The sequence below is a fragment of the Medicago sativa genome, chromosome 7 (assembly GCF_051527215.1).
Source record: "Medicago sativa cultivar Bolivia chromosome 7, Bolivia_mono, whole genome shotgun sequence".
In the NCBI taxonomy this organism is placed as follows: Eukaryota; Viridiplantae; Streptophyta; class Magnoliopsida; order Fabales; family Fabaceae; genus Medicago; species Medicago sativa.
The window spans coordinates 67,520,112-67,538,416 of record NC_140755.1 but is presented as its reverse complement, the minus strand read 5'-3'; the positions used below and the strand labels follow the sequence as shown (position 1 = coordinate 67,538,416).

General features: G+C 33.2%; 2 protein-coding genes, 1 long non-coding RNA gene and 1 pseudogene across 4 annotated transcripts; 1 reads left to right on the top strand and 3 right to left on the bottom strand.

Annotated features, from left to right (window-relative positions):
• The first annotated feature begins 1,797 nt into the window (after positions 1-1,797).
• Positions 1,798-2,702, top strand: LOC146907927 (uncharacterized). Its single transcript, XR_015020621.1, has 2 exons — positions 1,798-1,972; positions 2,249-2,702. It is a non-coding gene; the product is annotated as an uncharacterized LOC146907927 (long non-coding RNA).
• Positions 2,703-4,001: 1,299 nt separating this feature from the next.
• On the bottom strand, positions 4,002-5,690 carry LOC146907926 (tRNA-splicing endonuclease subunit Sen2-2-like). The gene is made up of 2 exons (XM_085730678.1): positions 5,451-5,690; positions 4,002-4,932 (listed from the first exon to the last, which is right to left on the bottom strand). Exon 2 carries the CDS (start codon positions 4,925-4,927, stop codon positions 4,196-4,198), a length of 732 nt encoding a protein of 243 aa, XP_085586804.1. The 5' UTR covers positions 4,928-4,932; positions 5,451-5,690; the 3' UTR covers positions 4,002-4,195.
• On the bottom strand, positions 5,404-7,779 carry LOC146907925 (tRNA-splicing endonuclease subunit Sen2-1 pseudogene; annotated as a pseudogene). Its single transcript, XR_015020190.1, has 2 exons — positions 6,945-7,779; positions 5,404-6,425 (listed from the first exon to the last, which is right to left on the bottom strand). The product of XR_015020190.1 is annotated as a tRNA-splicing endonuclease subunit Sen2-1 pseudogene (transcript).
• Positions 7,780-12,621: 4,842 nt separating this feature from the next.
• On the bottom strand, positions 12,622-15,224 carry LOC146907924 (transcription factor DIVARICATA-like). The gene is made up of 2 exons (XM_085730677.1): positions 14,198-15,224; positions 12,622-13,431 (listed from the first exon to the last, which is right to left on the bottom strand). The coding sequence occupies exons 1-2, from the start codon at positions 14,638-14,640 to the stop codon at positions 12,933-12,935; spliced, it is 942 nt and encodes a 313-aa protein (XP_085586803.1). The 5' UTR covers positions 14,641-15,224; the 3' UTR covers positions 12,622-12,932.
• Positions 15,225-18,305: the final 3,081 nt, after the last annotated feature.

Genomic DNA, 18,305 nt, shown 5'->3' with positions numbered 1-18,305 from the left:
GAAGATTAGGGTGAGAGCATGATGTCTCAATATAAGATAAATAATACTTTAGGATCACTCCCTCAAAAAAAAAAAAAAAAAAAAACTTTAGGATCAAAGAGCACTTAAAAAAGGATATAAATTTTCTTTTCTCCAAGGATATACTAGCAAGCGAACCTCGAATCCGTAACCTCAAGATTCAATACATGTCTTTTTACCATTAAGTTAAACCATTGAAGTTATAAATATATGTTTTAACAGTAGAACAAAGCAATTAAAAAACAATTTGTTTACAAACTTTTTAAAAAAAGATTTATATTTAAAAAATGTTGATATAATTGAATCGACCGAACCAATGTTTTCTTCATTAGTTTGATTTGATTCAAATTTTGTAAGAAAATACCAGTTCTTCAACCATTGTGGACTTCCTCTTGTAGAATCTTTTTGTCCACCAGGTTGTGGTAAAACTAATGGTTTCACGACATTATGTTACAAATCAAATGCTTCATGATAAATTTCATTTCTTATTAGTACATGAGAACCAAAAACTCTTCCCAACTTTGACCATATTTGGAAAGCTATTTGATAGAATAATACTTAAGGTTGTAAACACTCCTAAGCATTATTTAAATCGTTGTTGTGTCACGGTCCTTGATATTGTGAAAAGTCGAGGTCAAATGCAAGTTGAATCAATGATTGTGTATAGCCATGAGACATCTAAAGTCTTTAGAGCATTTCTGATGCACGCTTCTTCAAATTTAACAACAATCAAGTCTTGTCTCATTAAGTAGAGTCGACTATATGAATCAAACAAAATCATAGTATTCTATCAAAAACCATGCCTTTTTCCAAATTTAAGAACATAAATATTATATAACAATGGAACACATTTAATTTTGTTCCACCTTAGAGACACTTTCTTTGTTTTTAATAATATAAACCCATTTTTGCCAACACTCATATGGAGAGAGAATCAAAGGGAGTCATGAAATGAGATTAAAATCTAGTAGGTGGGATCCACTTTAGGGTGTTATTTTTTAGCATTGGAGAAAAAAGTTGTAAATGTTCTTATAGCTGAGTTGGCATAGTGTGTCCTATAAAAATTAATGGCTTAATTACTATTTTGGTCCCTTAAGTTATTTGTTGGTTACATTTTGGTCCCATAAGTTATTAACGTTACAATTTGGTCCCTTAAGTTATTTGTTGGTTACATCTTGGTCCCATAAGTTATTAACGTTACAATTTGGTCCCTTAACTTATTTTTTGGTTTCGTTTTGGTACCTTAACTCTTCCTCCGTCATCCACTCTGGTCCTTTATGTTATTAGAGTTAAGGTACAAAAATGAAACCAAAAAATAAGTTAGGGGACCAAAACGAAACCAAAAATTAAGTTAAGGGACCAAATTGTAACGTTAATAACTTATGGGACCAAAATGTAACCAAAAAATAACTTAAGGGACCAAATTGTAACGTTAATAACTTATAGGACCAAAATGTAACCAACAAATAACTTAAGGGACCAAAATAGTAATTAAGCCAAAATTAATTTAAGAACAATATTTGAGTAATAGCACTTGAGATGCTCTAAATCATGACCCTGATCAGAATCACATACCCTTCTCAAAACCCTGCTCTTAATATAGACTAACAAAAACAAGCACCCCAAATATATAGTTTTGCTACAAATTACACCACTAGTTCTATTCTAGTACATCAACAAGATTGATGCCTTTACATAGTTCCATGAGTGAATTGGAACTACATATTTATTTGAACCTTCTCATAAAAAGTTGAGAGATAACTATATATTCTTGAGCATTCTGCATATAATTCCACTCTATGTAGGAAGATCCTCACAAATCTGTTAAAGTACAATCAAATTTCCAAACAAGTAATCAGAAAATCATATCACACATATTCTTGAGTTGGACTGTTGATTTTAACTACACTCAATGGACTCAAGACAAAAATTTTCCGTGTTGGCGACAGCCTTGGTATGGAAAATTAAAATATTTGTTACTTGGTCATACTTTTATTTTGCACCTATTAATTTAAATTTAGTTATTTTTGTTGAGCGCAAAAATTGAACTCTTGACTTTCATTTTCACTCTACTCTTCTATATTTGTGATTGATGCATATGAAATTCATCATTTATGACAATCCTTAAACGTAGCACATAGTATATAATACGGAGTATATGTTATTTTACTTTTTAAAGTATATAAACTGTTCTAAGATTAACTTACTCTTCAATTATCTCTTATTTCAGTATTCAATTATGACAACACAAAGCACAACATCTTCAAAGTGAATGTACACTTTTTAAAGACTGCACTTTTCCACCAAAAAATGAAGCACTTTCTACAGGAAAGGGTATCATTCAACTAAAAACTGAAGGAAGAAAGTGGTATGTTTGTGGCGTAGCTGATCACTGTTCTGCTCATCAAATGAAGTTTGTCGTCACTGTTCTAGCAGAAGGCGCACCTGCTCCTTCCCCTCCTCCATCTTCTAATGCTCACTCTATTGTATCATCTATGTTTGGAGTCGTCATGGTAGCCATAATGGCCATGGCAACCATTTTTGCTTAAGAGACATCGTCACTTCTCGATCTTTGTTATGTTATTCAAATAAGAGATTGCATTGGCAACCTGGCAAGATATTGCCATATTTGTTTGAATTTTTTTTCTTCAATAAATGATTGCATTGGCAACCATGGATCATTACATCCCATTGGTCTTGCACAAACACCTTGTCCTTAAGGTGGTAATTAAAAGTTCACATTACTCATTCTACACAAGTTCAATTCCACACCATTTAGACTCGGATAATTAACATACTTTACCATAACAGATGACTCCATTGGAGCATGACCCGAAAATCAATAAAAAAAAAATCCAAAGTCCCTTACTAAATACAACAGTGTTGCAAGTGTTAAAAAGAATTTTGCAGAGGACATGGGGAGAGTGCCAGTCTACAATGCCACAAACAGCACAGTGAGAAAGCTTGTTGTACATTATTCTGACCAGAACAAAATTACATAAAACAGATGTACTTACAACAGAATGCAAACTATTGAAATTTGAAATTGAGAATACAATTTAGTCATTAAGCTACTAGTAAGATTGAGAACAAAAGGTACATATTGAGCATTGATACTCGAAAGATTTGAAAGACTATCAAATTTGTAGAGCACATCATTCTCTACATTTCCTTATAGAAGGACTTTGGAGGAAGCCTAAATTTGAACAACACAGTAGGGTGAAATTCAAAGCAAACTGAATTATAACCAACAAAATATTTGTGTTTGAGTGTGATGTGTGGCTAGAAAGGAGATTTAAATGACAAAGAACCAATTGATGTGATAGACAAATCTCGTCCATGTCTATAAGAACTTGCTCAGACCCCAACAGAGGAATTGTCGGTCATATTGCTGCATCTGGAATTACATAGTGCGTAGCGCCCGAATCATAGTACCAAAACTGATGTGGAAATGTGTTTATTCACCCCTTTGTGGATAAGGCATTATGCTGGTAATCTGGGGAGGTGGATGTATTTAGTGTTGTGACAGTCTCGTTTTTTAAATGATAATGGGGCAGTATAAAACCCCCACAGTGTGAGTATGTAACTTCAAGTAGGAGAAAGAAGCAAGAATCCTTGCTGCTTTGTCTCCTTTATGTTGCAATGCTATGAATTATTTAGTTTTTTTTTTCTTTTCGAAATAGACCAAAAAAAGAAGCTATAGAATTGCAATGCTATGAATTATTTAGTTTATTTCTTTTTGAACTGCTATGAATTATTAATTTATTGATTAGTTACATATTGATTGTAAATTAACTATGGATATATTTTTACAGAAAATTAACTAAGGATTATTTAGCCACCTACAGACACAGCAAATTGGCTATTAATATCATGATCTGCCTAAGCCACATATCTGGTTATTCCCTAGACAAATCCATTTCAATCAGGCTTCATTGTGAATAACTTATGAAGTATGAAAGCCACAAACAATGCATGCAAAATTTTAAACAAAAATAAAAAGGGATTCCACTAACCACTAATCAAAGGGTTTAAACTGAAAGCAAACAAAAATAAAAGAACACTAGGTACAATATCTAAGACTAACCTTCAAATTTAATTATGGGCGAGTTTAGTATTTTCTGCTGTGTTTATGCAGAAAGGGAATAACAATAATAATATTAAGATCATGACATGTCTATACAGATCTTTCACGCCATTGCTCTAGACTCCATCTGGAGATTGTGCGTTCTTCGATGGTATAATTTGTCAAACATAACAGAGACTTATCACTGTCACCATTTTTGTTAACGTACAAAACTAGTAAGGTTTTTGCAACACTTCCAAGAAGTCGAGTTGTGCAAAGAACATCAGACCATACTCTCAATCTTCTATTTAATTCACCATCATTGTCATGTGATAGAACAAGTACACCATACTCAGAATGCACCCGAGCCGGATGATGGCGATAAACAATAAAGTCTACACCATACTGAGACCCTGACCTCACTACCCAGTTTTTCATTCGAAGGTGAGAATAAGCCTTGTAGAAATACGGGAATGCTTCTTTCTTGGGCTTGAAGTAACGCCACAACTCTTCATTTAAGGGACCAGTATCAGCACCGTCATTAATCTTGAGGCATTTCAATGAATAACTTAGATAGAATGCTTCCTCCATGGTTAATTGAAACCAATACATATCCTTGTCAACTCTCCTCACAGGTCGACCAAAGCAGGCTTTATCAAGCAAGTCAAGTTGTTCTGCTTGCACTGCCAAGTGTACACAGTTATCAGAGAGAGATCCACAAGTATTTAATTTAGCTAAAGAAGACTGAAGTTGTGATATAATCTTTGACATGGGTTCTTTAAGTGCTTCAGCTTCTGCTTCCTTTTTTGATTTTGCATCTTTTCCTTTCCATCTTGGTGCCATTTGACCTTATAAAAAAAGTCAAACAATGTTCAATGCCAAGTCCACCTTTATTTAGTAAAGCTCAATCAAAATAGCCACAGGCTACTAAAATGATCCAAATTAATCAAGACACAAAGGCCACATAAGAATTACGGATTAGGATCCTCTCGTGTTGAAAAAAGCTTGAGGAAATAATGTGCAAAATCTATATACCCTTAATATATAAAAGGAGATAATTTCCAAAATTTGAAAGAAACAAAACAGAGAAAAGTTGGTTGATGGTTGACACTGAAACTGGAGAAACCATAAGAGCGAAACAATTGAATTTAATCATAAACATAGACAAAAATGAGAAAATTAATAATTTAACTAAAATGTCTCTAATCAGTGATCAGGTCAAATTATGAAGAGTGTGGTCAGTGATGAGTCTTGACTAAGTTTTATACATTCTTTCAGAACTTTTATCAAACCCTTTACGTGCAAAGGCTGATATACTTCTAATACAAATAGATGGATTTTGAGTGAGAAAAAGAGAAGATTGTACCAGGAATGTGAGAGATGGATGTTGTTGAGCTGAAAGCGTCGCCAATGATAGTTCTATCTCCGCCGCCTCTAAGCAAAGTAGCCCCCTTTTTTCCTTTAGCTTCTTTCCTTTTCCCGCTCTCCCCTGTTGAAGATGCTTCCACCGGTTGTTGTGAAAACGGCAGAGGTTTCACAAATTTAGGGAAACGCCTGGGCGGACCTGGACTCACAATATCACTGAGGCACAATTTTTTTGTCAATACGGATCTCTCACGACATTGTTCTGGACTCCATCTAGAGATTGTGCGTACTTCAATTGTATAGTTTGTCAAACATAACGGAGACTCGTCACTGTCACCATTTTTGTTAACGTACAAACCTAATAAGGTTTTTGCAACACTTCCAAGAAGTCGAGTTGTGCAATGAACATCAGACCATTCTCTCAATCTTCCATCTAGATCACCATCATTGTCATGTGATAGAACAAGTACACCATACTCAGAATGCACCCGAGCCGGATGATGGCGATAAACAATAAAGTCTACACCATACTGAGCCCCTGACTTCACTACCCAGTCTTTCATTCGAAAATGACAATAAGCCTTGTAGAAACAAGGGAATGTTTCTTTCTTGGACTTGAAGCAACACCACAACTCTTCATCATTTAAGGGACTAGTATGAGCACCTCCATTAATCTTGAGGCATTTCAAGGAATAACATAGGTAGAATGCTTCCTCCTCGGTTAACTGAAACCAATACATATCCTTGTCAACTATCCTCACAGTTCGACCAAAGCACGCTTTATCAAGCAAGTCAAGTTGTTCTGCTTGCACTGCTAAGTGTACACAGTTATCAGAGAGAAATCCACAAGTATTTGATTGAACTAAAGAAGACTGAAGTTGTGATACAATCTTTGACATGGGTTCTTTAAGTGCTTCAGCTTCTGCTTCCTTTTTTGATTTTGCATCTTTTCCTTTCCATCTTGGTGCCATTTGACCTTATAAAAAAAGTCAAACAGTGTTCAATTCCAAGTCCACCTTGATTTAGTAAAGCTCAATCAAAGAAGTCACAGGCTACTAAAATGATCCAAATTAATCAAGACACAAAGGCCTCATAAGAATTACAGATTAGGATCCTCTCGTGTTGAAAAAAACTTGAGAAAATAATGTGCAAAATCTATATACCCTTAATATATAAAAGGAGATAATTTCCAAAATTTGAAAGGAACAAAACGGAGAAAAGTTGGTTGATGGTTGACACTGAAACTGAAGAAACATAAGAGCGAAACAATTGAATTTAATCATAAACATATAGACAAAAATGAGAAAATTAATAATTTAACTAAAATGTCTCTAATCAGTGATCAGGTCAAATTATGAAGAGTATGGTCAGTGATGAGTCTTGACTAAGTTTTATACATTCTTTCAGAACTTTTATCAAATACTTTACGTGCAAAGGCTGAAATACTTCTAATATAAATAGATGGATTTTGAGTGAGAAAAAGAGAAGATTGTACCGAGAATGTGAGAGATGGATGTTGTTGAGCTGAAAGCGTCGCCAATGATAGTTCTATCTCCGCTGCCGCTAAGCAAAGTAGCCCCCTTTTTTCCTCTACCTTCTTTCCCTTTCCCGCTCTCCCCTGTTGAAGATGCTTCCACCGGTTGTTGTGAAAACGGCAGAGGTATCACAAATTTAGGGAAACGCCTGGGTGGACCTGGACTCACAATATCACTGAGGCACAATTTTTTTGTCAAATAATTAAATAATAGTAAATTTAATAAGAATCTGCACGAAGGATCTATTTTCGATATTTCTAAGTCAATGACGTTGTTACTCTCACTACCACAAGCTCGGTCTCTAGGCATAACTAGAAAGAAAAAAGAAAAAAAAAAATTCATCCTGATTCAATTATACAACAAACAAAACAATGTATCATGATTCAATTCAATTTCAATTTCAAACAATATAAATAGCCAAAACCTAATGATATTGTATAAAAAGCTAAAATTAATTTCAATTTCAGTATAGTAACCAAAATTGAGCCATTATTTTTTGTTTTTTCTATCCAGCTCTCATTAGGTTTTGAAATTTAAGCATAATCAACATCAATTGGCAATTTCAGTATAATCAACTTCAATTGGCAATTTCAGCACGAACAACTAATCATAATAAGCAAAATGAAGAAGAGAAGCTTAAACACGATTTCAATTAAAAAGGGAAAGGTGAGATGAGAGCAGGGGGCAGAAACTGGCCTTAAACAGAGATGGTGGTGGTGCTGATCTGAGAGAGGAGAGCGACGGCGGGTGGTGCACTGATGCTTCTGCAGTTGATGTATCGTGTTTGGGAAAAACAACAGAAGGAAACGCGCTTGTGCTGTTTATGCAGTTGTATCAAAAACAATTTTTTTGTAATTGGGCCTGGTCCAGGTCCGCTCCCTTGAATTCTACTCCCTCCGTCCCGGAATAACTGACCCATTTTTTAAAAAAAAGTGTCCCAAAATAATTGATCCATTTCAATTTTCAATACAACTTTCATCATTCCCAATGCAATATAACACTAAATAATACTACTTTTATCATTCCCAATACAATATATTTCACTTTCCCCTTTATTTATACATTTTTCTTAATCTGTGTGAAATGAGCCAAGGGGTCAAATAAATTGGGACGGAGGGAGTACTCTTTACCCAAACGTTTCTGCTCATTCCCAAAGTAAATGTCTAAAATACCCATACGCATGTTAACTCACGCTAGTGTAAATGGTACGTAAGTTAACACACGCAACATTGGGAAGCTCATCATAAATAATAGTAGGGGCAATTATGTGCACATTGTTCTCATTTCAGTGTCAGGGGAGTATTCCAAATTGGTATGAAGGATCCATTCCCAGATGCTACGCCAATATTCGAGATGATCAGATGCCACGCCAAACATAACTAGGATTGTGTTCTGAGGACGCTCCCAAAAAATCCCCTTTCAAAAAGCATTTAGCTTTGAAGATTTTAGATATCGTAGCATGGTTGCTGGTTAGAAAATTCAACCATTGCCTAACATTGCCTAATTGAAAGTATGTATACTCCGAAAATCCATACCACACTATTCTTTTTTCATCGTTAACTTCTCCCAACTCATCGATCGAGTACAATTTTTATTCTCTCCTTTCGCACCCCCACCAAAAAGAATGAAGCATTTTCTCTGTTTCTTCACCAATAAAAATTGGAAGGAGGAAAATGCACATACAATAAGAGGGAATAGATTGGGCCTTCAACTTGAGACAACATTTAGCTACTGCAACTTGAGACGTGACTCCAAATTCGACCCTTGATGTAATTGAAAATATATTTTTTGCTCCTCCTAATCATGGATGGGAGACCAAGGTACCGCCCCATGCTTAGGCATTTAGTAACCTCTAAAATTTTTAGCAAAGTATTTCTTAGGGTTGTTTCGACATTTCTACTAAAAATATTTCCTATTTCTGCATGTTAATCATTTGCCTACAGTAGATGGCTAATAGATGGAGCTCGGCGACATATCTTAATTCTCTGCAAAATGTTATTTTTTTTTTCCAGCTCGTTTTATAAGTGTCGTCATACCTTCAACACATAATATAAACATTTAAGTTAATAATGGATCACCCTGCCTCAATCCTCTATCTGGAATAATTGGCCCAACTCACTCATCATTCATATGATATCTGAGATTTATAAGCCACACATTTGGATCCATTTAATCCATACCATATCACAGCCCTTTTTTTCCATGATGTGGAGAGATAGTGTCAATCAACACAATCATACGCCATGCTAATATCAGTATTTAAAGTTGCTTCACCTTTGTTTCTCTAGTCTTGCGTTTCAAACAATGTATTATTTTTTATGCAACAAGACAATGTTCGTATGGATCTACCCACAACAATACCTGACTAGTCGATTGAGATACATTTGTCAAGGACTTTTTGCAAACGATTTGCTAAAGTCTTTGCAAAAAATCTTAGAGGATATTATTGACTCATACCATTGTCACATATTATTGGCTCATATCATTGTAATTTTCTATAAACAAAATTCACTTTCTACAAAAGACATCACATAAGAATATTATAATACTCTTTCTTTTATCTCCTTCATTTCTACTCTTGTTCTAATTAGGGTAGTTTTATAATAAGATTTATTTTATACAGTATTAACATGACAAATTCTATGATGTACAAATGAAACAAGTCTTGCATTATGCACACGCTAGTCTTCACTATTAGATTAATAAATCTCTTCACCTTTAGGTATAGTACTATTAAATGAATATTGCAGTGGCTCAAATTCATGTGTGTTTGTTGGAAAACGAAAATTTGGTACTCATGGACATGCTTCAGGGGTATGGCATTTAGGTTTCAATTTTTTAAACATTTTTCAAATTCACCTCTTCTCTGGTATTTGTTAAAACTTATAACTTTTTTCATTTCATTTTATGTTTGCGTAAAATTAACTTGTTACAAACATCTAATTTGATCGTATGATGATTTTTTTATTTTATTTTTTTACAAAATATGTCTGAAAGTACACTTAAGAAAATATCCGATTTTTTAGAAATATGAGAAAGAGAAAATTCATCTATGGAGTTGATCTCTTAATAGAAATTTTTTTTCTGCCCTACTTTATGCCAAAAAACACAAAAATACCCTACTTTTTCGGAAAATTACAGAAATACCCCACTTTATGCCCTAATTTTTTTCTCTTAAGTGGGGTATTTTTGCAATTTTCCGAAAAAGTAGGGTATTTTTGTGTTTTTTTGGCATAAAGTAGGGCAGAAAAAAAAATTATCTTAATAGTTCGGGAAAAATATAGACCAAGTTTGGTAGTTGGTACAAAGGATTTGTCAAGGCAATGCATCAAAGACATAAAAGTAAAAATCCAAATCCCAAAGAGACAAGAAGAAACCAATGATAAGAAAATGCTTAGATTCTTATGGAGAGAACAAAGTGAAAAGTGGAGGAAGTGCAGTAGCATGAGATGCTCAATTTGTGGCCCTCAATTTCCTTTTTAGTCATGATTCCATGTCAAAATCAGTTTGGCCCTTGACTCTTATATATGGCATATATTCAGCATCAATAATAGTTGACTCATTTATTATTTACCTATTTGGGTACTATTTATTAAAGAGTTATAACTCTATTGGAAGTGTACTATTTATTAAAGAGGTTATTGTCGTATCAACAAAAATTAGTTTTACACATCTGATATTTGATGAGAGTCATCCAATTTTTAATATCATGCTATTTTAATTTAAGAAATGCAATTATAAAAGTGAAGTGATATGATGAAATAATAAATTTTTTATTAGATGTCAATGTAAAACTAATTTACACTATCAAGGAAGTGAAGACATATTTGAAATTGAAGTAACTTGAAAAAATAACATGAAATCCTTGTGTTGCTGCTAGGTTTAAGGGGCAATATCATCGTATAATGTCCCTTTGCCATATGTTTTATCATGCCTCATCTCGGAATTCTCCTACCTTTCTCAATCGATTAGCTCATGTGAACTTTTGTCATCTTTTTCCTCCCTTTGGTCCTTTTTACTTCCCCTCCCTATTGTGCAACCAAATCATAATCACTCCCTCAACCGTCAACTCTTACCGTTACAAGTCTCTCTACTCAGTTAAGTGTCTCGTCTCTTTTCTTAAATCTTCTCTTAATTTTTCTTTTTAAATTTTTTCTCAACTCCACTATCTTCCCACCTTTGTCTTGATGGAAAGGAAGGATCCAATTATTTCTTTTCTTGAAAAATAGATATTAGAAAAAGTTTTACTCACAATCATATGAGTTCAACTCCACTCAAATTGATTCGAGTTTAATATAACTTTGATAGATTGAGAATCTACTCCAAAAATGAGTGAATATATAAAATGAATAAATAATATTATACTTACTTTTTGATTTTAATACAAACCATGCCATAATTTTAATCAATTAAAACTACTTTCATTTAATTTAAGAAATCAACTTCATTATAAAGAGGAATCAAGGGAACCAAGTACTTTCATGTCACTTTTGATGAAATGATGTGTGACTCAACAATTTAGAACCAAGCATATGGTGACATGGCCTTAGTGCCCAAATCAACTGCTTCCACTTGCCTTAAAAAGAAAGGGAATGAATGATTCTTCACTTTGATCATTCATCATTCCACCCATTAAAGTTCTCCTTCTTCACTATTAATATTCTCCACATCAGATCCACATAACCAAATGTCGACTAACATAACATATATAGAATCAAAAGTAATTGGTGGACTTAATTAGGACAACACATAAAACAATGAGTTCTTCAACCATTGTGGACTTCCTCTAATAGAATCTTTTTGTCCACCAGGTTGTTGTATGACTAATGGTTTCACGACATTATGCTACAACTCAAATGCTTCATGATAAGTTTATTTCTTATTAGTACATGAGAAACAAAAACTCTTCCCAACTTTGACCAAATTTGGAAAGCTTTTTCGTATATTAATGCTTAAGGTTGTAAACACTCCTAAGCAAAGTTTTAAATCGTTGTAGTGTTGCGATCCTTGATATTGTGAAAAGTCGATGTCAAATGCAGGTTGAATCATGATTGTGTGTAGCCATGAGACATCTGACTGAAGTCTTTAGAGCATCTCTGGTGCATGCTTCTTTAAATTTAACAACAATTATGTCTCATCTCATTAAACAGAGTCGACTACATGAATCAAACAATGCCATAGTATTATATAAAAAACCATGTCTTTCTCCAAATTTAAGAACACAAATATTCTATAACATTGGAACATATTTAATTTTGCTCCACCTCATAGACACATTGTTTTTAATAATATAAACCCATTTTTGCCAACACTCATATGGCGGGGGAATCAAAGGGAGTCATGAAATGAGATTAAAATCTAGTAGGTGGGATCCACTTTAGGTTGTTATTTTTTAGCATTGGAGAAAAAAGTTGTAAATGTTCTTATAGCTGAGTTGGCATAGTATGTCCTACAAAAATTAATTTAAGAACAAGATTTGAGTGATAGCACTTGAGATGCTCTAAATCATGACCCTGATCAGAATCACATACCCTTCTCAAAACCCTGCTCTTAATATAGACTAACAAAAACAAGCACCCCAAATATATAGTTTTGCTACAAATTACACCACTAGTTCTATTATAGTACATCAACAAGTTTGATGCCTTTACATAGTTCCTTGAGTGAATTGGAACTACATATTTATTTGAACCTTCTCATAAAAAGTTGAGAGATAACTACATATTCTTGAGCATTCTGCATATAATTCCACTCTATGTAGGAAGATCCTCACAAATCTGTTAAAGTACAATCAAATTTCCAAACAAGTAATCAGAAAATCATATCACACATATACAAACTTCACTTTTGTTTGACAAACTATTGCTCGAATTTTAATATCAGAAACAACATGAACTAATCTCTTCATAGATTCTAATTACTATGGACTAACTTAAGTCCTCCTCAGTTCATTGATGCTGCATAGATTGCATTTGCAAAATAGTATCAAAAGGTGAAAACTGGTATCCATGATGAGTGCTTCGGAGTACATTACGCCCCGGTGATTTCGATTCTTGTGAAGAAATCCCGCACGACGGTGCCACAAACATGTTTCCTTTAGTTGAATTGAAAACAAATGGCATGCCTTCATCTGGTAATTTCCAGTCAAATTCCTGCTTAACCATGCTGGACAAATTATGATTCTGTGGTTGATTTGCAACCTTCACCAAATGGTCCAGAGAAGAAGGATCGTTACTTTCTGACGAAGGCGGTTTCATTTCTTGGAGATTGACCACTGTGATATCATGGATACTTGATCTCCTCTTATCCTTCCCTCCTGAAAGCTGCCTAATGAAATACTTCTGAGCATGACTTGCGACTTGAGTTGGTGTTCTTGTGGTCACAAAATTCCTAGAGATGTTTCTCCAGTCTCCCTTGCCATACTTTTTCAGACCCAACAAAAATTGCCTATGGTTGATTAACATAAAAAGGTTCCATTAATAAAATAGCCAAAGAAGCAAAAACACTGGATTATTAGAGTCAGATATCAAATGCAAGGAACCGACAAGTAAAGCATTTATCAAGGCAAAACCATATAATAATCTATGTAACCCCGGACTTCAGAGTTTAGACTGAAGGTGACTGTTTCTCGACCAATGCCGACACGAAACCGAAACGTGTAGTTACATTCAATCAATTTCCATTTTCTAACATTATTAACGGTGTCTACGTGCCAGTATCAATGCTTCATAGATAATAATTAGACACAACCTGATTTATAATCGCTCAAACAAACAAAACAAATTATTTTTCCATAATTTCAAAGCACAAAAACTATAAAGAAACATCTTAACTACAATGTTTCTTTAACATCTCAGCGTGCCAATGATTCTTCCTTCCTCGATTATTCAAATCATCGATAAATTGAGTGAATCACCGATTTACACTATGGAATCATTCTAATATGGCTAAAATTAAAAACCTTCAATCATTCTAGGGCTTTAAGTTCAATTTCAAAAACTAAATTGACTTAACCAAAGAACTAATATGGCTGATGATTTTCAACTTCAGGAATCATTTCGAAATTCCATTCATTTCAAGCACAAAATTTCCCAACACCTATAATTTCACTAAGTAAAATGATTATTCACAACATAAATCTCAACTTTAATCTAAATTAATGCACAATATACATGTAAACAAATCAAAAAAGAATTTCTGATATGTAATTTACCTATGCTCCTCTTCAGTCCATGGCACACCTTTCTTCCTTTCCTGCTCCGACGGCCGAGTCGAACCATTTCTTTTCCCACCAACACTACAAAACTGCTTGAACTCATCATACCCTTCACTGTTATCCCAATCCAATGTAAAAGAGCTAGTTGTATAACCAGGAACTGGTATCAAACCAGCTTCAATAACACACACATCTTCTTCAAGCTCCCTATACTGTTTAATCACATCACCAACAGTTTTTCCAGGAATCATCTCAGCAACCCTTATCCATCTATCAGGAGTATCCTTATCATAATAAGCCAAAGCATTCTCAAAGAGCTTATTCTCTTCTGAAGTAAATTTTGAACCATTGTTTTCTTGAAACAACCAATTGGAATTTTGGATATAGGAAGCTGGTGATAGAACTTCAACTCCTCTATTCATTGTTCTAGATAACATCATATAATCATATAATCTAATTCTTGATCTCTCTCTCTCTCTAGAAAAGAGCTTCAAAGAGAGAGAGATAAGCTACAAAAGTGGAAGTTCTTATGGCCAAAGAAGCATATTATCAAACAGCATTTGGGTGGAATCTATCTGCTGCTTATTTCAGCTACCCAAATAACTAAGGAATCTAAAAAAAGTGCTTTTTTCCAAACTCCAAGGAAAAAATCCAGAATTTATTAATTATTAATAAGAACTTTTACAAAACTAATCAGATCTAAAAGACAAGAAAAAAAATCACCAAAAAGAAGAAAGAAAAAAAATAAAAAAAGTGTTTTTTTTACAAAACCCACATCAAAATTTAGAACATAAGGGTTTTGGAGTGAAATTAAGCAACTGGGTCAGTTTAAAAATGCATAAAAAGTGTAAATTTACATAAAAATGAGTCGAAGAATTTTATTGGAACAAAAAGAATGAAGAGGGTAATTGAGAAAGTGAAAAAGTTGTGAAGTTTGAGATGAAAATAAGCATAAGTGGTGGTTGTGAAAGAAGAAGTGAAGTGGAACAGAAATGTGTATAATGATGTTACTTTGTTGTGATTTGAAAGACAGTGATCTATGAAACAGGGAATTGAAGAGTGAGAAAATGAAAGAAAGAGAGAGAGAGAGGTCAAAGGGGCTGAGTTGTGATTGGTGGAGATAATGTTTGTGGTGGCTGAGGAATTATTTATATTCTTTTTATATTATGAGTTAATTATATGAGCCACTTTGATTAACTTTTGTTACTGGCATGAGTGTATTTATTTTGGTTTAATTTGGTTCAGTTCGGTTCGATAAAAATTAAATTGATTAAAAATTATAGATGAATTGATCATGATTTGATTTTAAGTCATCAACAACTCAATTTAGTTTGATATATTCAACTCGATAACTAAATCAAATAAACAAAAAAAATGTTGCATCTTAAGATATTGGTTAAGAAGATATAAATGAAAATATTGCATTGAAAAATGGTGAAAAATGTTGAATTTGATTTTTTAAAAGTTAAAATATTGTTGAATTCCATACAAACCTACTATCTTTTGTTAATAAGACACTGTTAGTATGACTCTAAGGAATAACATGACACTCAAAAATAACTTTTTTTGGTCAAGTAGCCTAGTGGTTAGAGCTCACACAATTTAATTGTGGAAGTGGAGTGTCTGGGGTTCGAACCCCAACCCCTGCATATAAAATACAATATCCCTACCAACTGAGTTAAGCTCACGGGAATCACTTAAAAATAACTTTATTTACCGACATTGTATTCTTAAGGATTATAGATTTTTTTTTGAGGATTATAGATATTATTTATAGCTTTAATGTGACACAATTTTTTATCTCAAAAAGATATTTATAACTTAGATATTGTCAGCATAAGTAGTTAATTTGATCAATAAATTCCATATCCCATCCTTAAACGTCTAACATATATTTTGCTATGCTAGATGTCGAATTTGGTTTTCCCATAAAAATTAGAGTTCTAGATATTTTTGTTAGCTTTGAAATGGTATAAAGAACATCTTATTTGAGCAAGTATAATGTGTTGTCTGTTTTACATACAACTTAACTAATTAAGGAATCATTTACTGTCAAGAAATGTTAAAATTAGATCTTCATATATTTATGAGATTTACGGCTATGAATGTTAGCTTTTAAATGACTTTTCTTTCATTTTAAAATGTTACATTTTTTTCTCTAAAGAATAAAAAACTATCATCAACAAAGAAAAGATGACTAATAGTCAGAGCTCTCTTACATACCTTCACTCCATGTAAAATATTATTTCTCTCAGCTTGCTTAATTAGTGTCGACATGCCTTCAACACAAAGAATGAAAAGATGAGGTGAAAGTCGATCACCTTGCCTCAATCCTCTTCCTGGATAAATTGTTACATAATGTTTACATTGTGTTTAAAATCATCTTCAAGCATTTTTTTTAAGGAAATCATCTTCAAGCATATGAATTTTAATTTATACAAATATAAAGTTATACGAAATAATTATTAAAAATAATTATGTGAATTTTACCATAAAGAATCATTTACCATAAAGAGAGCCATTATTATCGGGCAATATAACAATGAGCAGGTCAAGCTCTTTGTCTTTAGGCAACTTGCTCTTCCTATCATGATACCACCTTTTAAGGAATTTCTCTACTTGGTCAGGACCAGCAATAAGGGCATGAACTACTGGCTCAGGATTAAAATCATGATTAACAAAGATAAAATCATTAATTGTATAAAAAAAACAAGTTTCACTGAAGATATCACCGAAGCAAACATCAAATACATACCATGTCAGATATATAACATATATGGGCAAGCTCAGAGTAGAAGCCATGTGCAACACTATCTTGCACATTCCTTGAGAAGTTAACGCATAACCAGTGTTTAACTGATCCACCATTGAACATTTTCTGAAAAATTAGACGGCAAATTAGTTTTCATGTCTAATTGCATTGGCACAACAAACATGGGCAAGCTGTATGGAATATATACAGTTGAATACATTAGAGTGCAAAGGAGCTGTCAATCATAGGTCATAACCATTAGCTATCACAGGTCCAAACAATATATCACATTTAAATTCAATATGTAAGTATATCATAAAGTAGAATGAAACCAAAGTAAAATTACCATGACTCAAACCATGAACTGCACTAAAGCATTCCACCAATCCCGGAGCCAGCCTATTCAAAGAAATGCACCAGAAGAATAAGCAAAGATTCATACAATTAGAATTAGAAGAATCATGTACTGCCAAAAAATGTTAAAATTAGATCTTTATATATTCATGAGATTTACAGCTAAGACTGTTAACTTTTAAATGACATTTGTTTCTTTTTGAAATGACATTTGTAACTCAAAATGTGGCACCATGTTTATATTGTTTTCAAAATTATCTTCAAACATATAAATTTTACATTTGTTCACACACACACATCATCTCATTTAGGGCTCGCGCCAAATTTTCGGGGTCTCCAAATTGATTATAGCCCCCACTAGAACTATTAGAATATAAAATATTCATTGTATAAATTATTAGTTTATTGTAAAATTTAATAAACTTCTTTAGCAAACTTTCTCTACCATATTATCTTCCTTAAAAAAAAAAAAAGAGTCAACCATATTACCTTCTTTAGTTTCATTTAATAAACTTTCTCAATATTTAGCAAACTACTAAACTAGTTAATATGAAATGAGAGAAATGAGTGTAATTCTTATTGATTGTGAATGAGGAGTGCATTTAATATTTATATACAAGGCTATTGTACTACTAATATGTATTGTAGTACACTATAATAACTTGTACTACAAGTTATAGTACTACTAAGTTTTCTCATGGTGTAATATCCTCCCACAAGTTGAAGGTTGGTAGATGTCTATCATCCCTAACTTGGATATCAAATTGTTGAATGGTTGAGGAAGTAATGCTTTAATGAGGAAATCTGCAACTTGGTCTTTAGATGAAACTCGTAACAACTCGAGAATATTTGCCTGAAGCTTTTCCCTTGCAATGTGACAATCTGTCCCCAAATGTTTGGTTAAGAATTATAGACATTATTTATAGCTTTAATGTGATACAATTTTTTATCTAAAAAAGATATTTACAACTTAGATATTTTCGCCATAAGTAGTTAATT